Source organism: Monomorium pharaonis, chromosome 10 (assembly GCF_013373865.1).
Source record: "Monomorium pharaonis isolate MP-MQ-018 chromosome 10, ASM1337386v2, whole genome shotgun sequence".
In the NCBI taxonomy this organism is placed as follows: domain Eukaryota; kingdom Metazoa; phylum Arthropoda; class Insecta; order Hymenoptera; family Formicidae; genus Monomorium; species Monomorium pharaonis.
In genome coordinates this window covers 14,298,192-14,320,074 of record NC_050476.1, presented here as the reverse complement: position 1 = coordinate 14,320,074, position 21,883 = coordinate 14,298,192, and the positions used below count along the sequence as shown (strand labels likewise).

The 21,883-nt window shown below is 34.8% G+C and overlaps 1 protein-coding gene across 6 annotated transcripts in view; it reads left to right on the top strand.

Annotated features, from left to right (window-relative positions):
• Window positions 1-21,883, top strand: part of LOC105833171 (sodium-coupled monocarboxylate transporter 1) — a 187,662-nt gene that overhangs the window by 9,793 nt on the left and 155,986 nt on the right. For 4 of the 6 annotated variants that reach the window (XM_036293368.1, XM_036293369.1, XM_036293371.1 and 1 more), the window contains one exon: window positions 21,184-21,480. The exons of the other annotated variants lie outside the window; for them this stretch is intronic. In XM_036293368.1, the coding sequence (XP_036149261.1) occupies window positions 21,216-21,480 (265 nt within the window). In that variant the 5' untranslated portion in view covers window positions 21,184-21,215. The remainder of the gene's footprint in view (window positions 1-21,183; window positions 21,481-21,883) is intronic. 6 annotated transcript variants of the gene reach the window in all.

Here is a 21,883-nt window from a genome sequence, read left to right as displayed (position 1 = left end):
TGTTACTGTGTCCGTTTATTACTGTGTCCGTTTGGTCTGTGTCCGTTTGTTACTGTGTCCGTTTCACTCAGCCTGCTGTGTCCGTTTATTACTGTGCGCATCTGGGACGCTCCCAACTACGACGCGCATGGACGGCTCAAAAATCGGACCATTGTGATATCTTTTATGCGACATTAAGCTGGTATTATTTAGCTGATGTCATAAAGATAACATTTTCAAGAAACTTAAATGAAACTCTTCAATGAGATATCTTAAAGATCTCTCTTAGTAGACGTTTCTGATAAATGTTACCATTTTGACATCATTTCCAAGATATCTAATAAAAATATCTAAATGTTTTCTTAAAAAAGTTCTCTTAAAGTTTTCATTCTGGCAAGCGTGTTGTTTGGGTAACTTCCCCCATGGAAGTAAATGTTCCATAGAACTTTCGTCAATCCCTAATGGACGTCTATTTGACTTCTACCATGGAAGTAAATGTTCCATAGAGCTATGGAAGTTTAGTGGATCCCTAATGGACGTCTATTTAACTATCGCAATGCAGGTAAACCTCCAATGGAGCTAAGAAAGTTTACTAGACCTCTAATGGACATCCATCTGACTTCCACCGTGGACATAGACGTCCCATGGATCTATGGAGGTTTAATGAACGTCCATTGCACATCCACTGGATGCCAATTTCTATGTGGAATTTATCAAAATGTTGTCTACCAATAGTGTTTCATACCAATCTATGTTAAAATTGATTGGAATTCATGTTGAGCGTTGAAAATTGGGATTCCTATAAAGCATTTAAATTTTTTCGAAGTTTGAATGAGTTTTTTAAGATTATGTTACTCGGGACCTAATTTATAGCAGTGATCTGTTAAAATAGAACTCTTTCCAAGTATTTAAAAAAAAAAGTTAAAATCGGTTAAGATTTGAGTTGTAGCCAGATTTTTGTCTGAAAAAGCGACTAAATTTTTTACTGTGTTTCGTTGCAGATCAGCACGCTCTTAAATTGTATATTAATTGTATATTAATTGTATATTAATTTGTTAATTATATATAGCGTATTTCGTGTATAAAAGTATAAATTAGCATTTGTTAAGCGATATATAATTGTAAAAATGTAATTGAGATTGTCCAAACACTCGAGTAATTTCTGATGAATACTCAAAGTATTCCAAATAATAAATTGCGAGGTATTTATTACAATAAATTCTTAAGGAATACTTCAATGTAAATTAATTGTGGCTAATTCTTCATGAATTCTTCATGTATTTATTTTTTTACTTTTGCAAGTATTTTTTAACCTTTTAACGTCGAACCAGCACTGTTTCGTATCGTTCACTTCAATCATTCAGGACTCAGTGAAAATGACGAAAATATCCATAAGAAATGCATATTCGGATATTTTCGAGTATGCTCTTTCCGATTCTGATCTTCAAAATTTGAAAAACTTCCAAATTCTTGATGATTTTTGAGATTAAAACAAAAACTTATTTTTTACAGGTTTTTTGGTTTTAATTCGAAGTTTTGATACATCTTTGATATTTGGTCGGAACCTTTTTAAACCGTGCAATTTTTGTTTGAACTTAAAAATTATGTACTTAGTTAAATGAATTTCACCATGGCGGATGCAATATATGGCGGTCGAAACGTCGAAAGATACGAAATTTCGCTTTTTTCTCATATTTATCGTTAATAATTGATTTCAAATATGCATAAAACCATTCTGATTAATGTAATATATAGTCACAAAATAATAACAACAAACAAATATGGCAGAATCCAAAATGGCGCCTCGAAATATTAAATATCCCACACAGCACGGGGAGCTCCCGAGGAGCTTCCGAGGAGCTCACAAAATTTTTCATAAGCTTCATTTATGCTTCCAAAAAATTCGCACGGAGCTCCCTGGGAGCTGCTATGTCCACTTTTGAGAGTTCCTTGAGAGCTTCATTTGAGCTCGCAGGGAGTTTATAAATCATGTTTTAAGAGCTTCCTGCGAGCTTCAAAGTAATTCCCGGAAAGCTTTTATACATGCTTTCTGAGAGCTTTATCTAAGCTCGCAAGGAGTTTAGAAATTATGTTTTAAGAGCTCCCTGCGAGCTTCAAAATAATAATTTTGAAGCTCGCAGGGAGTTCTTAAAACATTATTTCTGAACTCCTTGCGAGCTTAAATAAAGCTCTCAGGGAGTTCTCAAAAGCGGACATAGGAGCTGCCGGAAAAAATTTTATTTTCATATTTTCACAATTTTCGGAAGCCCTCTCTGAGTTGCGAAGCCCACGAACTGTCTTCGTGTAACAAAAACAATATATACTACACTTTGCTGCTAGTGAAGTACTAACTGCTAGGTAAGCCGTGAATGGTTTTCTTTTATAAGCCTTTTGGAGTAAATTTTCTCACGAGAAGGAGGAGCGCCGCGCCTTCGCCTAGTGGCGATCTTGCGAACTACTCGCGGCTATATGACTATACATGCAGTACATTAATTTACCTGATATGTTCAATCTCTGGGAGTTTGTTTTGTCGAATTTTGTAAACTTCTCGTTAGTTCAGCAAAATGAACTCCCTGGGAGCTTGTTTTGTCGAATTTTGTAAGCTCCTCGGGAGCTCAGCAAAATGAACTTCTTGGGAGCTTGTTTTGTCGAATTTTGTAAGCTTCCCAGGAGCTCAGCAAAATGAACTCCTTGGGAGCTTGTTTTGTCGAATTTTGTAAGCTCTTCGGGAGTTCAGCAAAATGAACTCCCTGGGAGCTTGTTTTGTCGAATTTTGTAAGGTTCTCGAAAACTCAGCAAAACGAACTCCCTGGGAGCTTGTTTTGTCGAATTTTGTAAGCTCCTCGGGAGCTCAGAAAAATGAACTCCCTGGGATCTTAATCGGAGCTTTGTGTTATATGGGATATTGTAAAAATTAAGGATTTTCTCTAATTTTTTGCACTTTCCTCCTTACGGAAAGCTCCTCGCGGAACTTATAACGTGAAATATGATAAGAATAGTGGAATAAATTTCATCACAGTTGTTGATTCGAAACCTGTATCTATCCTTTTTACATCTATCTCTCTCTCTGGTGGCACTACGTCACTTTCATCTGTAAAACGTTATAAGGAAGACAGGATTATATAGCAGATTTAAGTTTTTAAGATCTATAAGTTTTTAATAACAGATCTGTTATTAATCTTATATGAATTATCAGTCGGAAAAGAAATAAATTTATAAACATAATGTTTCCACTTCGTATTCTTCTATTAATTTTGCTTGTTCCACAAACTTGCCATTTTTTATAGTTGCCTCCAGTAAAAACCGATTTTCAAGGAAAAAGCTTGCTACATCTGATCTTCAAACTTAACAATAACTTGTTGCGAATACAAATAAAGGCAACAAATTCTGTTTGCTGAATGATGAGAAACATACATAAGTATCAACAGACTATATGACAAAGAAAAAATAATATTAAATATTAATTTTACGAACCTGTTCTTCAGTTTGTCCATTACTATAGTGACAGATGTGACACATTTAATATGTTTAACTTTGATATTTAATGTTAGCATGTGATTTCAATATTTGCTTATCAGGCTGCATTCAAGGATATAGCATCCTCAGAATTTGGCAATCCTACTTCACAAGAAATTGTTCTCCAGCTCTTAACATTTTGCGAGTCGACAGCTAAAAAAAAATTCTATTAAAAAAATTGGTTCAACAATAATATAATTACAAAAGAACATAGATATTCCCATACAGCACAAAGCTCCGATTAAGCTCCCAGGGAGTTCATTTTGCTGAACTCCCGAGAAGTTTACAAAATTCGACAAAACAAGCTCCCAGAGATTGAACATATCGGGTAAATTAATGTACTGCATGTATAGTCATATAGCCGCGAGTAGTTCGCAAGATCGCCACTAGGCGAAGGCACGGCGCTCCTTCTCGTGAGAAAATTTACTCCAAAAGGCTTATAAAAGAAAACCATCACTCACGGCTTACCTAGCAGTTAGTACTTCACTGGCAGCAAAGTGTATATTGTTTTTGTTACACGAAGAGAGTTCGTGGGCCTTCGCAATTCAGAGAGAGCTTCCGAAAATTGAGAAAATATAAAAATAAAATTTTTTTCGGCATCTCTTATGTCCGCTTTTGAGAGCTCCCTGAGAGCTTTTTTTAAGCACGCAGGGAGTTCAGAAATAATGTTTTAAGAACTCCCTGCGAGCTTCAAAATAATTCCCGTGAAGCTTTTATATAAGCTCCCAGATAGCTTCATCTAAGCTCTCAAGGAACTCCCAAAAGCGGACATAAGAGCTCCCGGGAAGCTTATATATAAATTTTCCGAGAATTATTTTGAAGCTCGCAGGGAGCTCTTAAAACATAATTTCTAAACTCCTTGCGAGCTTAGATGAAGCTCTCGAGAAACTTGTATAAAAGCTTCCCTGGAATTACTTTGAAGCCATGAATTACTTTAAACCACACAGCACGGAGAGCTCCTGAGGATCTCCCGAGGAGCTCACAAAATTTTTCATAAGTTCCATTTAAGCTTCAAAAGAACTTGCACGGAATCCTCCGGGAGCTCCTATGTCCGCTTTTGAGAGCTCCCTGAGAGCTTCATCTAATTTCTCAAGGAGTTAAAAAATCATGTTTTAAGAGTTCCCTGCGAGCTTCAAAATAATTCTCGGGAAATTTCTATATAAGCTTCCCGGGAGCTCTTATGTCCGCTTTTGGGAGCTCCCTGAGAGCCTAAATAAAGCTCTCATTGAGAGCTTAGATGAAGCTATCAGGGAGTTTATATAGAAGCTTTAGGGGAATTATTTTGAAGCTCGCAGGGAGTTCTTAAAACATGATTTCTGAACTCCCTGCGAGTTTAAATAAAGCTCTTAGGGAGCTCTCAAAAGCGAACATAGGAGCTGCCGGAGAAAAAATTTTATTTTTATATTTTCTCAATTTTCGGAAGCTCTTTCTGAGTTGCGAAGGCTCACGAACTCTCTTCGTGTAACTAAAACAATATATACTACACTTTGCTGCTAGTGAAGTACTAACTGCTAGGTAAGCCGTAAATGGTTTTCTTTTATAAGCCTTTTGGAGTAAATTTTCTCACGAGAAGGAGGAGCGCCGCGCGTTCGCCTAGTGGCGATCTTGCAAACTACTCGCGGCTATATGACTATACATGCAGTACATTAATTTATGTTCAATGCAACCAAAATTATAGACATATGCGTTATCCTTGGTCCTAACGTGAATATTAGCTACGTAGTACATGCCCACGGTAAAGCACTCGTTTATCCCACTAACTATAGTGGAGATAAATATAGTAGGGATAAACGAGTGCTTTACCGTGGCCATGTATTACGTAGCTAATATTCACGTTAGGACTAAGGATAACGCATATGTCTATAATTTTGGTTGCATTCCGTGCATAAAATGTCCACGCGATAACACAAAAATAAGCAAAATTTCGAGATTCAATGACCGAATTGATTTTTGTACGCAGTTATTCTCATCTCACTCACTCTTGTTATTATCTAACTTTTAGACAGAGAGAGCTACACTCCGGATATTGTTCTTTCACTCTTTTGTGTCAGCGTACGTGTTCCTACAAGATGCGCAGTTAATGAGTATAAAGTTTATGGGTCAGTGTAGAACTACGCACTCCGTCCAGATAGCACACGGACGTCCTTAGGACGTCCTCAGGACGTCCAGGACGGACTTCGTGGATATCCTGAGGACATCCTGATTTTATCCCGGGACGTCCTCAGGACATCCTGAGGAATAGCAAACGAGCGCCACTTTTTAGTCCTCAGGACATCCTGAGGACAGTCCATCGGACATCCTGAGAACAGTCCATCGGATGTTCTGAGGATATCATAGGATTTCCTCAGGACATCCTCAGGAATAGCAAACAATGACCACTTTTTGTCAGATTTTTTGGATTCTTTTTTTTTAGGATTTTTGATAAATGTATCGATTTTTTGTAAGAATTGAAACGTTTCTCAGAAAAATTTAAAAAATAAAAAATTCCGATTAATTTAGAAAATTTTTTAAATATTTCTAAGTATTTTTAACAGTTTTTGAGAATTGAAAAAAAACTTTAACAAAAAATTAAAAGTTCAAATTATCTCTACAATAATTTTGTAAGAGGAAGAAGAGACTATACATGTTTCAGCGACAGTTGTACCTGTTAAAGCATGTTTAATCTCTGTACCCGAGAAAACGGTCATCCATCCAAGTATCAACCATCGCCGACGATGCTTGACTTTGAAGACCATACGCTTCCTAACGCTTCGTGATGATCCATGAGTATTTCTTGTTTATGCATACATATTTGTTATAGATCATTACAGTAGATGTTGTCAGAAGGATGAAACATATATAGTTAACTTATATTTTTATAAATAAATATAAAGTTTTACAGTTTTTTTAAATCATTTTTACATACGCGAAATAGCATGTGGAATAACTTATTAAAAAAACTGTTTTTGCGCCGTTTGTATAAAATAAAATAAAAAAATTATTTAATGTCATCTTTTATAATTTTTTAGTATTGCTAATATGCCATATTTTTTCAATAAATGTAGACATTCAATCTGACTTTGAAGTCAACATTTTTACACATTTGATTTTGAAATACATTCTAGAAATACGTACGATATTCAAAGATTTCTCACTTGCTATATTAATTTACCCGTCTTTTTCAAAAATTACTATACGTCCAGGATGTCCCTGAATACTATTTTAGGATGTCCTGAGGACGTTCGTAGGATGAGGACTCTCTTAGAACGTCCTGAGGACTTTCAGAATATTATATTCTTAGAACATTCTAGGCTATCTAAAATGTCCGGTATTTATACAGTCATTATATTTAGTTTATTTTCAGACATTTTGTAGCTAATAAAACTCTTTATACAATATTTTAAGAATAACGTTTTCAGCTAGAATACATATATCCTCAGGACATCCCAAAGATGTCCTCAAGACATGAGTAAAATTTCAATTTATATTAATACTATTACAGAATTTAACATTCTAAACTTACTTTAAAAGTCAAATTTATACATAAAATATTTACAATAATACAACTATTATATCCTGACAAGATCCCAGGACATCCCGGGACATATTCAGGATGATCCTGAGGACGTCCTGTGCTATCTGGGCGAGCACGTGTTCGTAGTAACAAAAAGTTACTAGCCACTGGAACGGAACGAGTGTATGCCAATCGAATTTGCCATAACTCAACTAAATGTAATACTATCCAGGTAGCAAACACAAGTCATTTTTACGTCAAATTTTGGTCATTCCCTGACTATTATTGACGTCTTAATGACGTTAAAATGACGGTCTAATGTCACAGACTGTTGACGTCATAATAAAGACGACATTTTAACGTCATTTTTATGACTATCCCAGATAATACAAGTCGCCGTTATTTTGACGTTTTAAAAAATATTTCGGGTACATGTCCTATAAATGCAGCACTTACATTGTGAAAATATTGAAATAACATAATTATAATGTAAAAAAAAATAAATTTACGTTGTTTCTCAACAAGCATTGTTATCCCCACCACATCATAGTCACATCTGGCATTGTCTAACTTCTGCGATCACCCATCCAACTCTGAACCGCCGCGCGCCGTCGACATTGTTTGACTTCGAAGATCGTACGCAACCTAGCACTTCGCAATGATCCATGAACACTTGATGCTCATGAATACATATTTGTTATATATCAGTTCAATAGATGTTAGAAACATGAACCGTATAGTTACATAATATTTATAAATAAATATAAATTTACAGTATTTTAACTGATTTTTACATATGCGAAATAACATGTAGAATAACTTATAAAAATATGTTTTTGTTCTGTTCTTTTGATAAAGCTAAATTATATCCCAGACAATATTTATAAAACATTTACAAAATGTTTATAATATTTATTTGAATATTTTATAAATATTTATCCAAATATTTTATAAATATTTTTATGGTCTTAAATTTGACAGATTATAAAAAGATTTATCATAAATATTATAAAAATTTTATAAAATATTTATAAATATTAACAAAATATTACTTGTACAAATCTTTATTTTTTATTCATCATAAATATTGTATAAAATATTTAGTCTATATTTTAATAATATATTAAATAAAGATTTTTTTCTTTATGTACTACACTGAGCAACAAAATTAACGCAACAAAAATTTTTACTAAAATTTCACTCAACTTTAAATAATCGTAACTTCGTGAAAATTTATCGTATTGGAAAGTTCTTTTTTTTTATTTTAAAGCTTGAAGTCTCTACTTTAAAGAGCATTTGTCAGATTTTGATGTCAGATCTTCTCCTTTTCCTTTTTCGGCATCTCTTCAAAAGTAAGAACGTGTTTTGTCTTCAAAAATTTTTATACTTGACGCGCTCCATGGGGTGCAGTGAATGCAGATTTTAAAGTGGTCCTTCATCAGTAGCCCTCACGTAACAGCCGTGATGTGGTATCTTGAATACGTCAGATATCAAAATAATATCAAGTATCCACCAACAATGCTTTTAAATAGCATATTAGATGCACAAAATGAAGACATAATAGTAGAGGTGATTAATTTATAAGAGAAAAATCAAATAAATCCAGTTATTAGTTCATTAAGAGTGGTTGATTGGGGGGTAAGAGGGAAAGTAGATGCATAGGACTACTAGTAAAGGATGACTATAAAAATTTGTTACACACACACACATGTATACACACCCTTCCCACGCATTCCTCCTACACATCACACATGGCACCCCTTTTTTTAAAAAAAGATAATTCTGTTCGGATATCACATATTTTGTGGTGTTAGGCATTTTATTTAATCTACGAAACTATGGTTAACTTATTACGACATGCATAAACAATGTAGTGAATTAGATTCAATACATTAGTATTCGATATACATTTTTCTTTGCATATTTTTAATGTAAAATTAAGTTTTATTTAAACACTTATATGTTAATGTTAGTTATTCAATTTAATCAAACACTTCACAAATAAATTTAATAATATAACTGTTTAAAATATATGTAATATTTTTAAAAATAATCACATCTCTAATACATATGGTATGGCATTTCATCCATTTGTTTTATCATCAACACCAGTGCACATTCTAATAAAAATCTGTACAAACAATCAAAATTAAATTAATTTTTATTTAAAGGCTTTAATTTAATTTATTAAGAGTATCAACAAACATTAGTATTTTTAGATTCAATACATTTCCCAAGCAACACATATTAGTCAAGATGACATCAAACTGATATCAATTTGAGGTCAAAAGAACGAAGTCATTTTAACGGCAACCAGTCTCTCAATAATGATCAATTTTTGATGCCATTTGATCGTCAAAATTACATCACATTGACCATTTTATAAAAATTTATTCATAAAGTTGCATAGCTACATAATTATAGTTATAAAGAAAATTCCAATCACAATGTATAATAGAAATGCGACTGGGTTGTAAGGGAGCGTCCCAGATGCGCACAGTAATAAACGGACACAGCAGGCTGAGTAAAACGGACACAGTAACAAACGGACACAGATCGAACGGACACACTAAAAACGGACACAGACCAAATGCGCACAGACTAAACGGACACAGTAACAAATGGACACAATGCGAAACGGACACAGATCAACCGCGCACGAATTTACCACATGGGTTGCAACTTCTCAGGGCACCCCTACCGACGGGGGTGGGTGCGGGAGGGGGGGCAAAGCTCCCCTTGCACCCTCGGTGTGTGTGCGTGCGTGCAAAGCATTCTCTGCACCACATGGGTTTGCGACCGACTGTGTCCGTTTCGCACTGTGCACATTTGGTCTGTGCGCATTTGGTCCGTGCGCCTTTGGTCCGTGTGCATTTGGTCCGTGCGCATTTGTTACTGTGTCCGTTTGGTGTGTGCGCATGTAGTCTATGCGCATTTGGTCTGTGCGCATTTGGTCTGTGTCCGTTTGTTACTGTGTCCGTTTCGCACTGTATCCGTTTGGTCTGTGCGCATTTAGACTGTGTGCATTTGGTCTGTGTCCGTTTCGCGCTGTGTCCGTTTGGTCTGTGTCCGTTTTACTCAGCCTGCTGTATCCGTTTATTACTGTGCGCATCTGGGACTCACTCGGTAGTAACGAGTACAGAGTACAGACAGCGAAAAATTGTTTATAATATTACTACGGCAAAGTAAAAAATATTTTTGGCAATGTAATACATGATTTCCATGTAATTTTTCTTGTACAATCAAATGGCTATTAAATAACTTTTTTTTTCAAAAAGTCGATTTTCGTAATTTGTTTAAACAAATTTTGTTATAAACAAATAGAAACAATTTTTTACGCCTAAAATGTTATTTTAACCTAAAATGAACGTTCCAATGGTTACTTTTCCGATTCTACCGTTGGTCTAGTCATGGACATTAATGGGTTAATCAGCTACTATGTTATAAATACTGATACGATGAGAAATAATGTTGAACCGATTATCTACGTCTTTTTAATCATTATTTCTCACCAGGGTGGAGAGGGGAAGGGTAGCCGCTGCGCAAGTAGTGCTTTCAATAATGTATTATTTCCAATACATGAAAAATGATTGTACTAAAATTTTTTACGAAAAATTAAATGAGTTATGTAAATATAACTCAAATCTAACCAGGAAACTTACTGTATAACTTTATGATCTGTTAATTAATGAATATTAACATTTAATTAATATTTATAATTAATGTTAATTTAATAAATTAATATTTATTATATTATTATATTAAATTAAGTAAAGTTTATATTTATTGTAAGTTAGTATAAATGTTAATATATTATTTATTAATAAATATTAATTTAAAAGTATGTTAATTGTAATTATATACTATGGTACACTTATTTATTATTAAATATATTACACTTTACTATTAAATATAGTACACTTATATATTATTAAATATTAGTGTAAAACGTTGTCATTTATAATAAATTATAAAAACCTTAATACGCCACAGTAATAATATTATGAGTTAAATTGATAAGTTTAATAATTTAATAAATACATCTTTTAACATTATATAACAATTTTATTGGCAACATTTTTTGTAAAACTTATACTTTTGTAACTGTGAATCATGATTCGAATTATCAGTGCGGATAGCCGCGGGATTCAGGGTTCGGGCGGTGTACTCAATGAGTAAGGCGTACGTTTGATTAACTAGTGATTTATTGATAAGCAGTGTAATGACCCTAATACTAATATATACCATACAATGCCCTATTCTAATATATACATGTCAAGCTCGTCTTGCGAGAGGCGTAAGCGGTATCTGGCGATCCTTATTGCGGCGCAAGTGGGCGCGTTGTATCTTGATTGCCGGTGACGGCACACGGCCTGCGGCCGGTCGATCGGCGCTGTGATTGGCGGCGGCGGTCGGTCGGTGCTGTGATTGGCGGCGGCAGTGGCCCCGGTGTCTGCGACGTTCGGGGTGGTGCAGCTACGACTGCTCGGCGCGCGGTGGCGTTCAAGTCGGTCGCTGTGGCGGTGCGATTGGTCGGCCGTTATGGCGGCGGCTGCGCGATACGGCGCGAAGCCCGTACTGGCTGCTCGGTCGATCACCGCTCGGGAATTGGCCCCGGCGGTGCGCGGCTGCGCGGTGCTCGCGGTACGATGGAGCGCGTGTTCCGGCGGAGTCAGCTGTCTACCGGTGATCAGCTGTTCGCATGCGGTCGGTGATCATCCCGCGAGGATGATCTTTGCGGCGCCGGTTATCCCCTCATTCCGGGGTTCCCAGCGGTGGTGCGGGACCACTCACTCCGTGGCCGGGACGAGAAGCGTGTCGGGATGTCGTCGCTCAGTCCGCGACTTGGGAGACACTCAGTGCGTGGCGATGGGATTTGCAGGTTAGGTGCGCACTCACTCCGTGCTCTAGGAGACCAGGCTCGATCCACCCGGAGGTATGATCAGCTCACTCCGCTGATCGGGAAAATCTGCCTTCTCTCGATCGGTGGGGGGTTTTTATACCCTCCACCGGGTGACGAGAAGGATAGAGAAGGAGCGGGGAGCCCGCGCGAGGTAAAGGGTAACGGCCTCACAATGTTTTTACCCGGCTTATTCCGATCGCGGCTCGTTACACTTTTTCAGATATTTTGGAAGTCCGACCTATGTATAGAGATAAAAAGATAAAGTCAAATTAATCATTAAAATGATTTAATGTCATAATATCGCTTATTTATTTACAAATATCACTTTTTTCCTACACAAATTTATGCAAATAATGCATCCACATACCAGATATAATGGAAGTAAATAAAAAAGCATGAGGTCAAAATACAATCAAGTTAAAGTCATTTTGAATCAATGACGAATTTCGAGTCAATTTGATGTCTTTTGACGCGTTGATTGATGCGTTGCTTGGGTTTTGAATTAAATTAATAATAACGTACTTTGATGCAAACCTGTACAAACAATATAATTTTCAGATTAAAAAATACACATTTTTATGTGTGTATTTTTAAAACGTCAAATTAATTTTTATTTAAAATTATTTTTAATTTAAGTTATTTAATAATAACTCCATAAAGTAGTTATCAATAACACAGGCACACAAAAAAAGTGGTTGGTCCGGCGGACCAGACTAGTCAATCCTTATGTATTTTGACCCGCTGAATCCGAATCCAAGGTCAGAATTGCAAAGTTAGCTCGTATTTCCTAACCTCAAAAAAAATTTCTTTTTAATGTTGGTCCGGCGGACCAGACTAGTCAATCCTTATGTATTTTGACCCGCTAAATCCGAATCCAAGATCAGAATTGCAAAGTTAGCTCGCATTTCTTAACCTCAAAAAAAAATTTTTTTTAAATGTTGGTCCGGCGGACCGGACTATTCTTATATATTTTGACCCGCTAAATCCAAATTGAAGATCAAAATTTCTGTATTGGCTCATTTTTTCCTAATCTCAAAAAAAATTCTGTTTTAATGTTGGTCCAACGGACCAGACTAGTTTATCTTTATGTATTTTGATTCGCTGAATCTAAATTCAATGTCAGAATTGGTGAATTAACTCATATTTTCTTAAGCTAAAAAAAAACACCTTGTAAAAGCAGTTTGGGTCACAAATGTATAACCCGGAGCGTTCAGGGTTGCGTAACCACATTACCCGGGGAAAATTCAATACGGATAACAAGTCTGAGCTTCTGTGAATAAATAGCGTAGAAAATTCACTCCCCTTTTCTATTATATCTAACTCTTTTATTCTCGAAGGTTCTGTGCAAAGGTTTTCTCTTACGTTTCTTCCCTTTCACAGAGACATCTCGTTTGAGCGTCCAGCAGAAGTCAGCCATCATGTTCACATCCCACTTGCCTTGATATCGATGCTCCATCTCCTTGATGTCCTGATGAATTCTTTCTCCCTGTACTTCACTATAATCACCTAGATTTTCTGGGAAGTAGTCGATATGAGAATCCAAGAAATGCAACTTAAAATTTATTAAGCAACTTAGTTTTTTATGAGTGAGGCCCAATTGCGCACATAAGCGATTGGACACAATAGTATTTCCCGATTGGACACAGACCCAATTGGGACTCTCATCGGGAGGTGTGCAATCGGGTCTGTGCGCAATCGGGTCCGTGCGCAATCGGGTCCGTGTGCAATCGGTTCGGTGCACAATTGGGTCGTGTGCAATCGGGTCGGTGCGTAATCGGATCCGCGTGCAAACGGGTCAGTGCGCAATCGGGTCCGTGTGCAATCGGGTCGGTGTACAATCGGGTCCGTGTGCAATCGGATCCGTATCCAATCGGGTCCGTGTCCAATCAGGTCCGTGTCCAATCGGGTCCGTGTCCAATCGGGTCTATGTCCAATTGAGTCCGTGTCCAATCGAGACTGTGTCCGATCGGGTCCGTGTGCAAACGAGTCGTGTGCAATCGGGTCGGTGTGCAATCGGGTCCGTGTCCAATTGGATCCGTGTTTAATCGGGTCTGTGTCCAATCGGAAAATACTACTGTGTCCAATCGCTTATGTGCGCAATCGGGCAACAGTCCCGTTTTTTATAGTTCTTTATCATTTCCACCACCCTTTTTCTGTAAACTTGACTCTTGTGGTTTCCTAGAAAATTTTCTATAACACCTTTAAACTCAGCCATTCTGCTCTTTCGTCTTTATTTATTTTGGTGACAAAATCGTTGTCTCAACATTTTACGTATTTGAGGTTTATCGAAAATTTTTTCCCGCAATTTCGCATTAAAGATGGAAAATTTTTCTTGTAAATATACTGATACTATTCACCTTTTTTATTCAAAGCTTTTACCCATTGTTTCATGAATCCTAATTTGATATGAAAAGGTGGAAAAAGAACTTTTAAAGGCTCAAATAACGGTTCATTTATGATGTTTTTAGATACAGGTTGCAGAGACGTTCTTGTCGGCCATTTTTTTCTTATGTAATGGTTCGTTTGATCTCTACTATCCCATTCATATAGGAAGCATAGATTTTTTGTGTAACTTGATTGTTGAATAATATGGTGAAAATTTTCAAATCCCTACAAATTTGCCATCTATGTTCTGTGTATTTAATTTTTTCAAGAACTGTTTTCGGGTTTGTGTACTCTTCTTTTGTCACTACCGAGTGTACTACAGGAATGGAGACATATACATTAGTATTATGCAGCAACACTGCTTTCAAGCTTTTTTTAGAAAAATCGATGAATAGTCTCCAGAATAGTCCAGACTTGTAACATCCAGGTTTCAGTTTGTTCATTAATCCGGTATCATCATGACAATAGACTAATGAATGTTCTAGCATTGTGTTTCAACCAGGACGCCAGAAACTGCTCCATTCTTGGGCAAACCCAAATTTCGAACGAGATCGTTCACCTTCTCTTGTGTTATTTTTTTTGACTTTTTTGAAATATTAGAACATAGTCACCATCAGTTGATTTACTTTCACTCTTAGTCTTGCTCTCAGTTTCACTCTCAGATTCTTCCAAACTTCCATCAATTTCCATTTGATTGAGTTCAGAAGTAACCTGTATCTATGACTTCATCGTTTGTTTCGTCAGATGCTGATATATATATATATAAGTTTTTTTAAATTCGAAACATTGGCGTAGCATAATGTCGATTTTTTGTGTTGTTTATTCAATTCAAACTTGTCATACAGAAATATCAATCTTTTTTGGTTATCGTTTTTTTCCATATAGCAGGTACTCTTATTCTCAGTTTTGTTTTGTTTTTTTCACAACTTTGCAACATTTTGTAACAAGAACTACATATTTTCTTGGGGACCCAATCGGATTCTTGGTTCGCGATTTCAATACAGAAGGAATTTTTATAGAGGTTTTTGTTTTTGTTATTAATGTCTCTCCGGTTCTGTGGTATCTCATATCGGAGGTTAGAAAAAAATGAGTCAATTTAGCAATTCTGATCTTGAATTTGGATTTAGCGGGGCAAAATATATAAGGATTGACTAGTCTGGTCCGCCGGACCAACATAAAAAAATTTTTTTTTTCGAGGTTAGGAAATACAAGCTAACTTTGCAATTCTGACCTTGGATTCGTATTCAGCGGATCAAAATACATAAGGATTGACTAGTCTGGTCTGCCAGACCAACTGCTTTCTTTTTGTGTGCCTGTGTAATTAAACAATAAATGAACAGGGATGAATATTTTCGAAAATAATGTAATTGTAAGAATACTTTATTCTATACTATATTGATGGCATGTAAACAGTAGACAGCATCATAGATAATAAAATCCTTTCACAACATCAATTATAAAAAAAAATATGTACAAGTAATTCAGAATTAAATTAATTTTTATTTAAAGTTTATATTTAATATGAGTTATTTAGATTCAGAGTCATCACAACATTTTTGCAAGTAAATGTGAAAAATATTAATCTATACTTAGTGAGAAAGAGTGTACCCGTTTGGCCACGTCAATATTGACCACAATCCCGATTGACTACGGGGTGGATTCGCCACGTCAATATTAATCAATTTTTTTTGTTTAGCGTGGAAAGTCGCAAACCCATGTGGTGCAGAGAAATGTTTTGCACACACACACACACGCACGCACGCACGCACGCACACACGGGGGGGGGGCCTTCGGCCCCCTCTCCCGCATCCACCCCGTCCAAGTCGCAAATCCATATACAGTATATGTAATAACGTGGCCAATAGTGACGCGTGGGCAATATTGACGCGCGACCAATAGTGACGTGGCCAATATTGACGCGTGGCCAACATTGATGTGGCCAATATTGACGTGAACCAACGGGACGCTTCCGTGAGAAAGGATGATGAAATCAAATCAATGTTGAATTAATGGTTTTTCGATTTGTACTTTTAAAACATTTGAAATTTAATTAAATATTTAAATAAATATTTTTGAACATAATACGATTATAAGAATATTTTATTTACTGACATACTGGTAATATGTAAATAGTGGCAAATACACGAAGCAAAGTATACAGGATAAAGTTCTTTCACAATATCACATCTAGATGCACATCTTCTTTGCCACATAGCAGCATTTCGTCTATCCGTCTCCTTATTAACACTATTGCACATTTTAATGAAAACCTGTACAAACAATATTCAGAATTAAATTAATCTTAATTTAAAAGTTACTTTCAATTGAAATTATTTAGAGTATTAATCAACAGTACCTTTAAATGTAAAATACATTTTTAAGGGGTTATACTACTCAGCAAAAAATTTTTTTTCCGTTTTTTTTTATTGGCTTAAATGATGCATAAACTATCTAAAAATGATATTCCAGCATAATTATAAGTGGGAAACATTAAAAAAAATTTTTACAACTTATTTTCCGAAGCGCCGCCAAGCGCTTTGAAATGTTTAAAAATGCCACTCCGTCACGCGCAGCATTTTGAAGCGTTGTAGTCAAGTCGGTATTTTTATATAGGTAGAAGTAAGTTATACTTTCTCAAATTAAGTGTTAATTAAATGCGAATGAAAGTTTAAACGCCGTCGTTTGGATAGTAGCCGAAATCGGTATCAAGCAGCACAATTATTATTGATATAGCGACTAACGTTGCTGCAATCCTTTATAATGATGGTTTTCAAGGATTACTTGCTATAATGAGCACTTAAACTGAAGATTAGCCACGAATTTTACAATTATTGTATAGAAATCGATGAACGGCGCTGCAAACCGCTCAGCATCGATAAATAGAAAAAACGCGCGGAAGGACCTTACATCGCTTAGAAAGGAGGCTGAAGAGCAATATTTAGGCTTGGAAGAAATGTTTTACGGTCCTGAGATAGCAGAGTGAAGGTAAAAAAATCAGCAAGCCGATATTTTCAATTTTTCATATAGTAAACATGTTTTGAAACTTTAAACGCGATTATCTCAGAACCATGTTTTTCAAATTAGCGTGCAGCATAACACGGGCAATTTATATTCGATTGACTTGAAATTTGAACTGTAGCTTCTTAGATAGATTATCTATCGAAGTACCAATGATTTTTACGATCAATAAATAATTACATTTTTTATAAACGATTTAAAATCAATTTTTCATCGAAAAAAGTAATTTTTGTTTTTAAATGCATGCCAAATTTGTAAAAATCAATATTTTTAAATAATCGTTAGTACTTCCAAAGAAACACTAATATAGAATATATTAAAAAATTTTTTTTATCCCTGTAGATACTGTATGAACATTGCTACCCTGCACGCCGTTTATCTCTTTGAAAAAAAAAAGCGTTCTTAAGTAACTTATTGCCACGACGCCATTTTGTACTTTAAATAAAAAAAAAATTTTTTTGTATATCTTAAAACTTATATAATAAACCCTGTAAATTTTAGTTTGATTGTTTTATTAGTAGTGGAGAAAAAAATTCATAAAAAAAGCCTCATTTTTCAGCACGCCTGGGTAGTATAACCCCTTAATTAAATCAATAACAATTTATTATTTAAAACCTGTACAAACCATGTAGTATTCGAATTAAAAAGTACACATTTTTATCTGTATATTTTTGAAACGAAATTAAATAATAGTTAAATTAACTTTTATTTAAAATTATTTTTAATTTATGTTATTACGTGAAAGAAATCTTACATGAAAAACAGTTTTTTTGTATACATTCGAAATTAAAGTAGAAATATGGTATTAAATAATATTACATAATTTTTTTATAGTTAATTTTATATATGCATTGACTGTCTGAAGTCTGCCGATGGTACTAGTGCTTATCCCAAGTTCGCATCTCCAATCGTTCTCGAAATATGCAGTTAAGAACAGATCAGACGAACTAGCGTGAGCTAGTATAAACTTGACATAGAAAGTTGTTTCTTGAATGAAAATTTTACATTTCTGACTTTGCATTGCGATACCTCCATTCGTAGAACACATAGCAAAAAAATTACAAAAATTTTCTTATACAAATCGAACTCAAACTTTTGATTGAGTCTAGTTAGAACTCAATCGTTTTGGCCATTATTGAGATCTGATAATTTCAGGTGTTCGCAAGTCGCGTACTCGCGTAAATATACACGGTCTGTCTTGTGCTGCGCTTTTACTTAGCGCGAGAAACTACTGTTTCTCTTGATTTCTAGTTGAGAACAGCATTTCATGCTCATATAAAGGCATATAACATTCAATAATAAAAATTTACTTGCAGCAAGTATTTATTTTTTTTGTGTATGCGTAAATGTAGAGCAGTTATATAACCATATTTTTTGTTTATTTCTGTTATAATATTACAATCAAATATCACAATAAAATTTTGAATAAAAAATTATCAAATACAAGTACACATAAAGAATTTAAAAAATTTTAGATAACATATAAAAATATATTTATATTTTATAGTAAAATATTGTATTAAATGTAAATAGGTAGCCATATTATCATCTTTCCTCTATATACATATATAAAATTTTGAATAAAAAATTTAATTTTTATTCCACTTATAGAAACATGAAGAATACGTTTTTTGAACTGATTTTAAAAAATGTTTCTATTGAGACGTTTCTTAATAGTGTTCAACAGTCAAAAAATATTGGATACGTTTAGAAAACGTTTATAAAACAAACATGTGCTGCCTGAGGTGGTAGCTATCGTGTAGGCCTGAGGAGCGGGAGAGTTGATTTCTCGCCATGGGTGGTCTTCTTATAATGCCCTTGAGGCAGCATGTTTCTTCAGAGTGAGCGGCGCGGCACTCTCGTCTAGCGACAGTCTTGCGTACTACTAGCAGCCGACCACCGTCAAGTTAGCAGATGAATTGAACGTTTTTAAATAATTCTTTTTTATATAATAAATATAGAACTCTTAGAATTATAATAAAATGAAATTAAAACAGGCAAATGAGTTAGCGCGGTTGGTGAGGTGCAGATAATAAAACTTTTTCGTGCAGTTTAGCACACTTATTACATTTGAATTATAGATTTTTGGCGACAAAATTATCATTTTCGCCCATTGTAAGCGGTGGCCATGGATGCTGTGCGCGCGCGTGCCGTATCATGGCGTTCGGGCTGTGTTCATAGAACTTATACTAATGGAAGTGGAATAGCGTATACCGTCCGTATGCCGAAACTGTGTCCAACATCTGTGCCACAAGGATAGGTAGAACATGACTTGACATGAAATGAGACAGAACTAGTTTTCTGTCTCATTTCACAACTTTTCCTCATAATGCGCATAAGCCGTCGTATTTGTAGGTATGAGACAGAAATAGTTTTCTGTCTCACTTCTTGGACACACTTGTACGGGTTTTTTTCCCCTTCCATTAATATAAGTTCTATGGTTGTGTTTTAAAATTGCTGTCAGCGCTGGCAGCACTGCTAGTACTGTTCCAAAATGCCTCGCAGCACAGTGCTGTTGAGGAATAGTAACGTCATTAAATTTTTCGTCACTTCTTGCTGTAGCTGCTGTAACTATAGAGGTGAGGCAATTACAGCAAGGTACGTTATCAAAAATGGCGAACACCATGGAAGAGATAACTTTAATTGATCCCGAAAATAATATAGAATACAAAGTTGAAATTTCGTTAAAATAATTAGGTACTTATTATCTCTGTTGAGTCACTAGATTCTTTGCTAGAATCTTCAACAATCACTTTTAAAATTGTTTCAAATAAAAATTTCTTTTGTATATTTTCTCCCATATTTCTAAGTTATTTTGCTGTTGCTGTCAGCGCACAAATACCGTTCCAATTTGAAAACCGTATTCTTACTATCAGCATGCTTATTGAAATTGGAACGCAATTGGTAGCATGATTTTGTGACGTCATGCTCGCAGCACTGACAGCAATTTTGAAACAGCCTCGGTAGCCGCCACAATATAATATTCAGGGGAAAACATTACATACACAAAAAAAGAGAAAGAGGTGAAATACGTGCATGTACATACATGCTCATATGTATATTTGTACATACATATAATATATGTATGGACATTATTACATAATATTATTCTCTCTCTCTCTCTCTCTCTCTCTCTCTCTCTCTCTCTCTCTCTCTCTCTCTCTTTCTTTTTCTTCTTATTTGTCCACTCTTTTTTCTTTTATCTATTCTTATTTTACTTTTATTTCAAATAAAGCGTTTCTTCCTCTCTTTCTTTTAATATAATAACTAAAAATAAAACATAACACAAAGTATTAAGTTATCTCAGAATAATTATTTTCATTAAAAAATAAAAATTTTGTGTAATGTATATATTTGATTGTACAATGCATTACGTTACATTAACCTTCAAATTTGGCTTTCTTTCTACGATGTAATATGCATAGAGAAACTAAAATTTAATTCGCCACTAACCAAACATGTACTTTTAGTCTATTCTCATGTCCGTGTCACTCGTACGCTATTTATTGTGCGGATAGTAACAATACAAATCCCCTTTATTTATCGGGGAGCACGATGTAGGCGAGTCCGCTTCCCGCACGTGTGCTGAAAAGCCGACCTTCCGCACTTGTTATGCAATGTATTAATCTTCAATTTAAAGTATTAATAAAATATTACTAATTTATAAAGAAATAAAATTTTTATTTTATTTAACTTTTATTTCATTGCATAAAATAATTTTTGTAATTAGCGAATAATATTTACTTAATAGAAAAACTATGTTCTTCAAATAATATAAATATGATCTTTTATTAAGAAGATAATTATAGTTGTAAAATTAATATAATAATGATATAGTACAATTAATATTTATTAAAATTCGGAAATTTTATAAGTATATTTTTTTCAGTTTTTGTTTAAGAAATACAATCGAAAAACAAAATGACTTCGGGAGGCATCTCGGACCATCTAAGTATAGCAAATTGGGCGCCAGAAATGCCCACTGTTCAAGAAATCAGCGAATCTATGCAGAATTTCGACGTGCTGGATTATATCGTATTCACTGTTATGTTGATCATATGCGGTATCGTCGGTATTTATTTTGGTTTTATAAAGAAATCCTCAGGTGAAGACGAATATTTGATTGGTGGGAGGAACATGAGTACATTTCCTGTCAGCCTCAGTCTACTAGCTAGTTTTATATCAGGTATAATCACATTTTGTATTTCTTCCTACCATTTTATTGCAAATTAATTATAAAACAGTACAAAATATTTACAAAATATGAATCAACTGAAAATCTATATTACTTCATCCATATTACAATCATCGTTCCCATGATTTAATTGTATTATAATAATGTGCTTTTTAATACTGATTCGACCTGCGAAACGTTGTGAACACACGCTTAAATTTACAAATTGTCAATTGTGGTCAAATAAAAAATCGTAATACGGATTTTTTGTTACTGACGATTAAAAAAAGGCTTCCTATTGTTGAATTAACTAATTTCTTGTTTTGAATGTAGATAAACAAATGCATTGATTAACGCAACAAATTAAAGAATTTAATTGGAACATTTTGTGATACTAGAATGCAACAGCGTACAA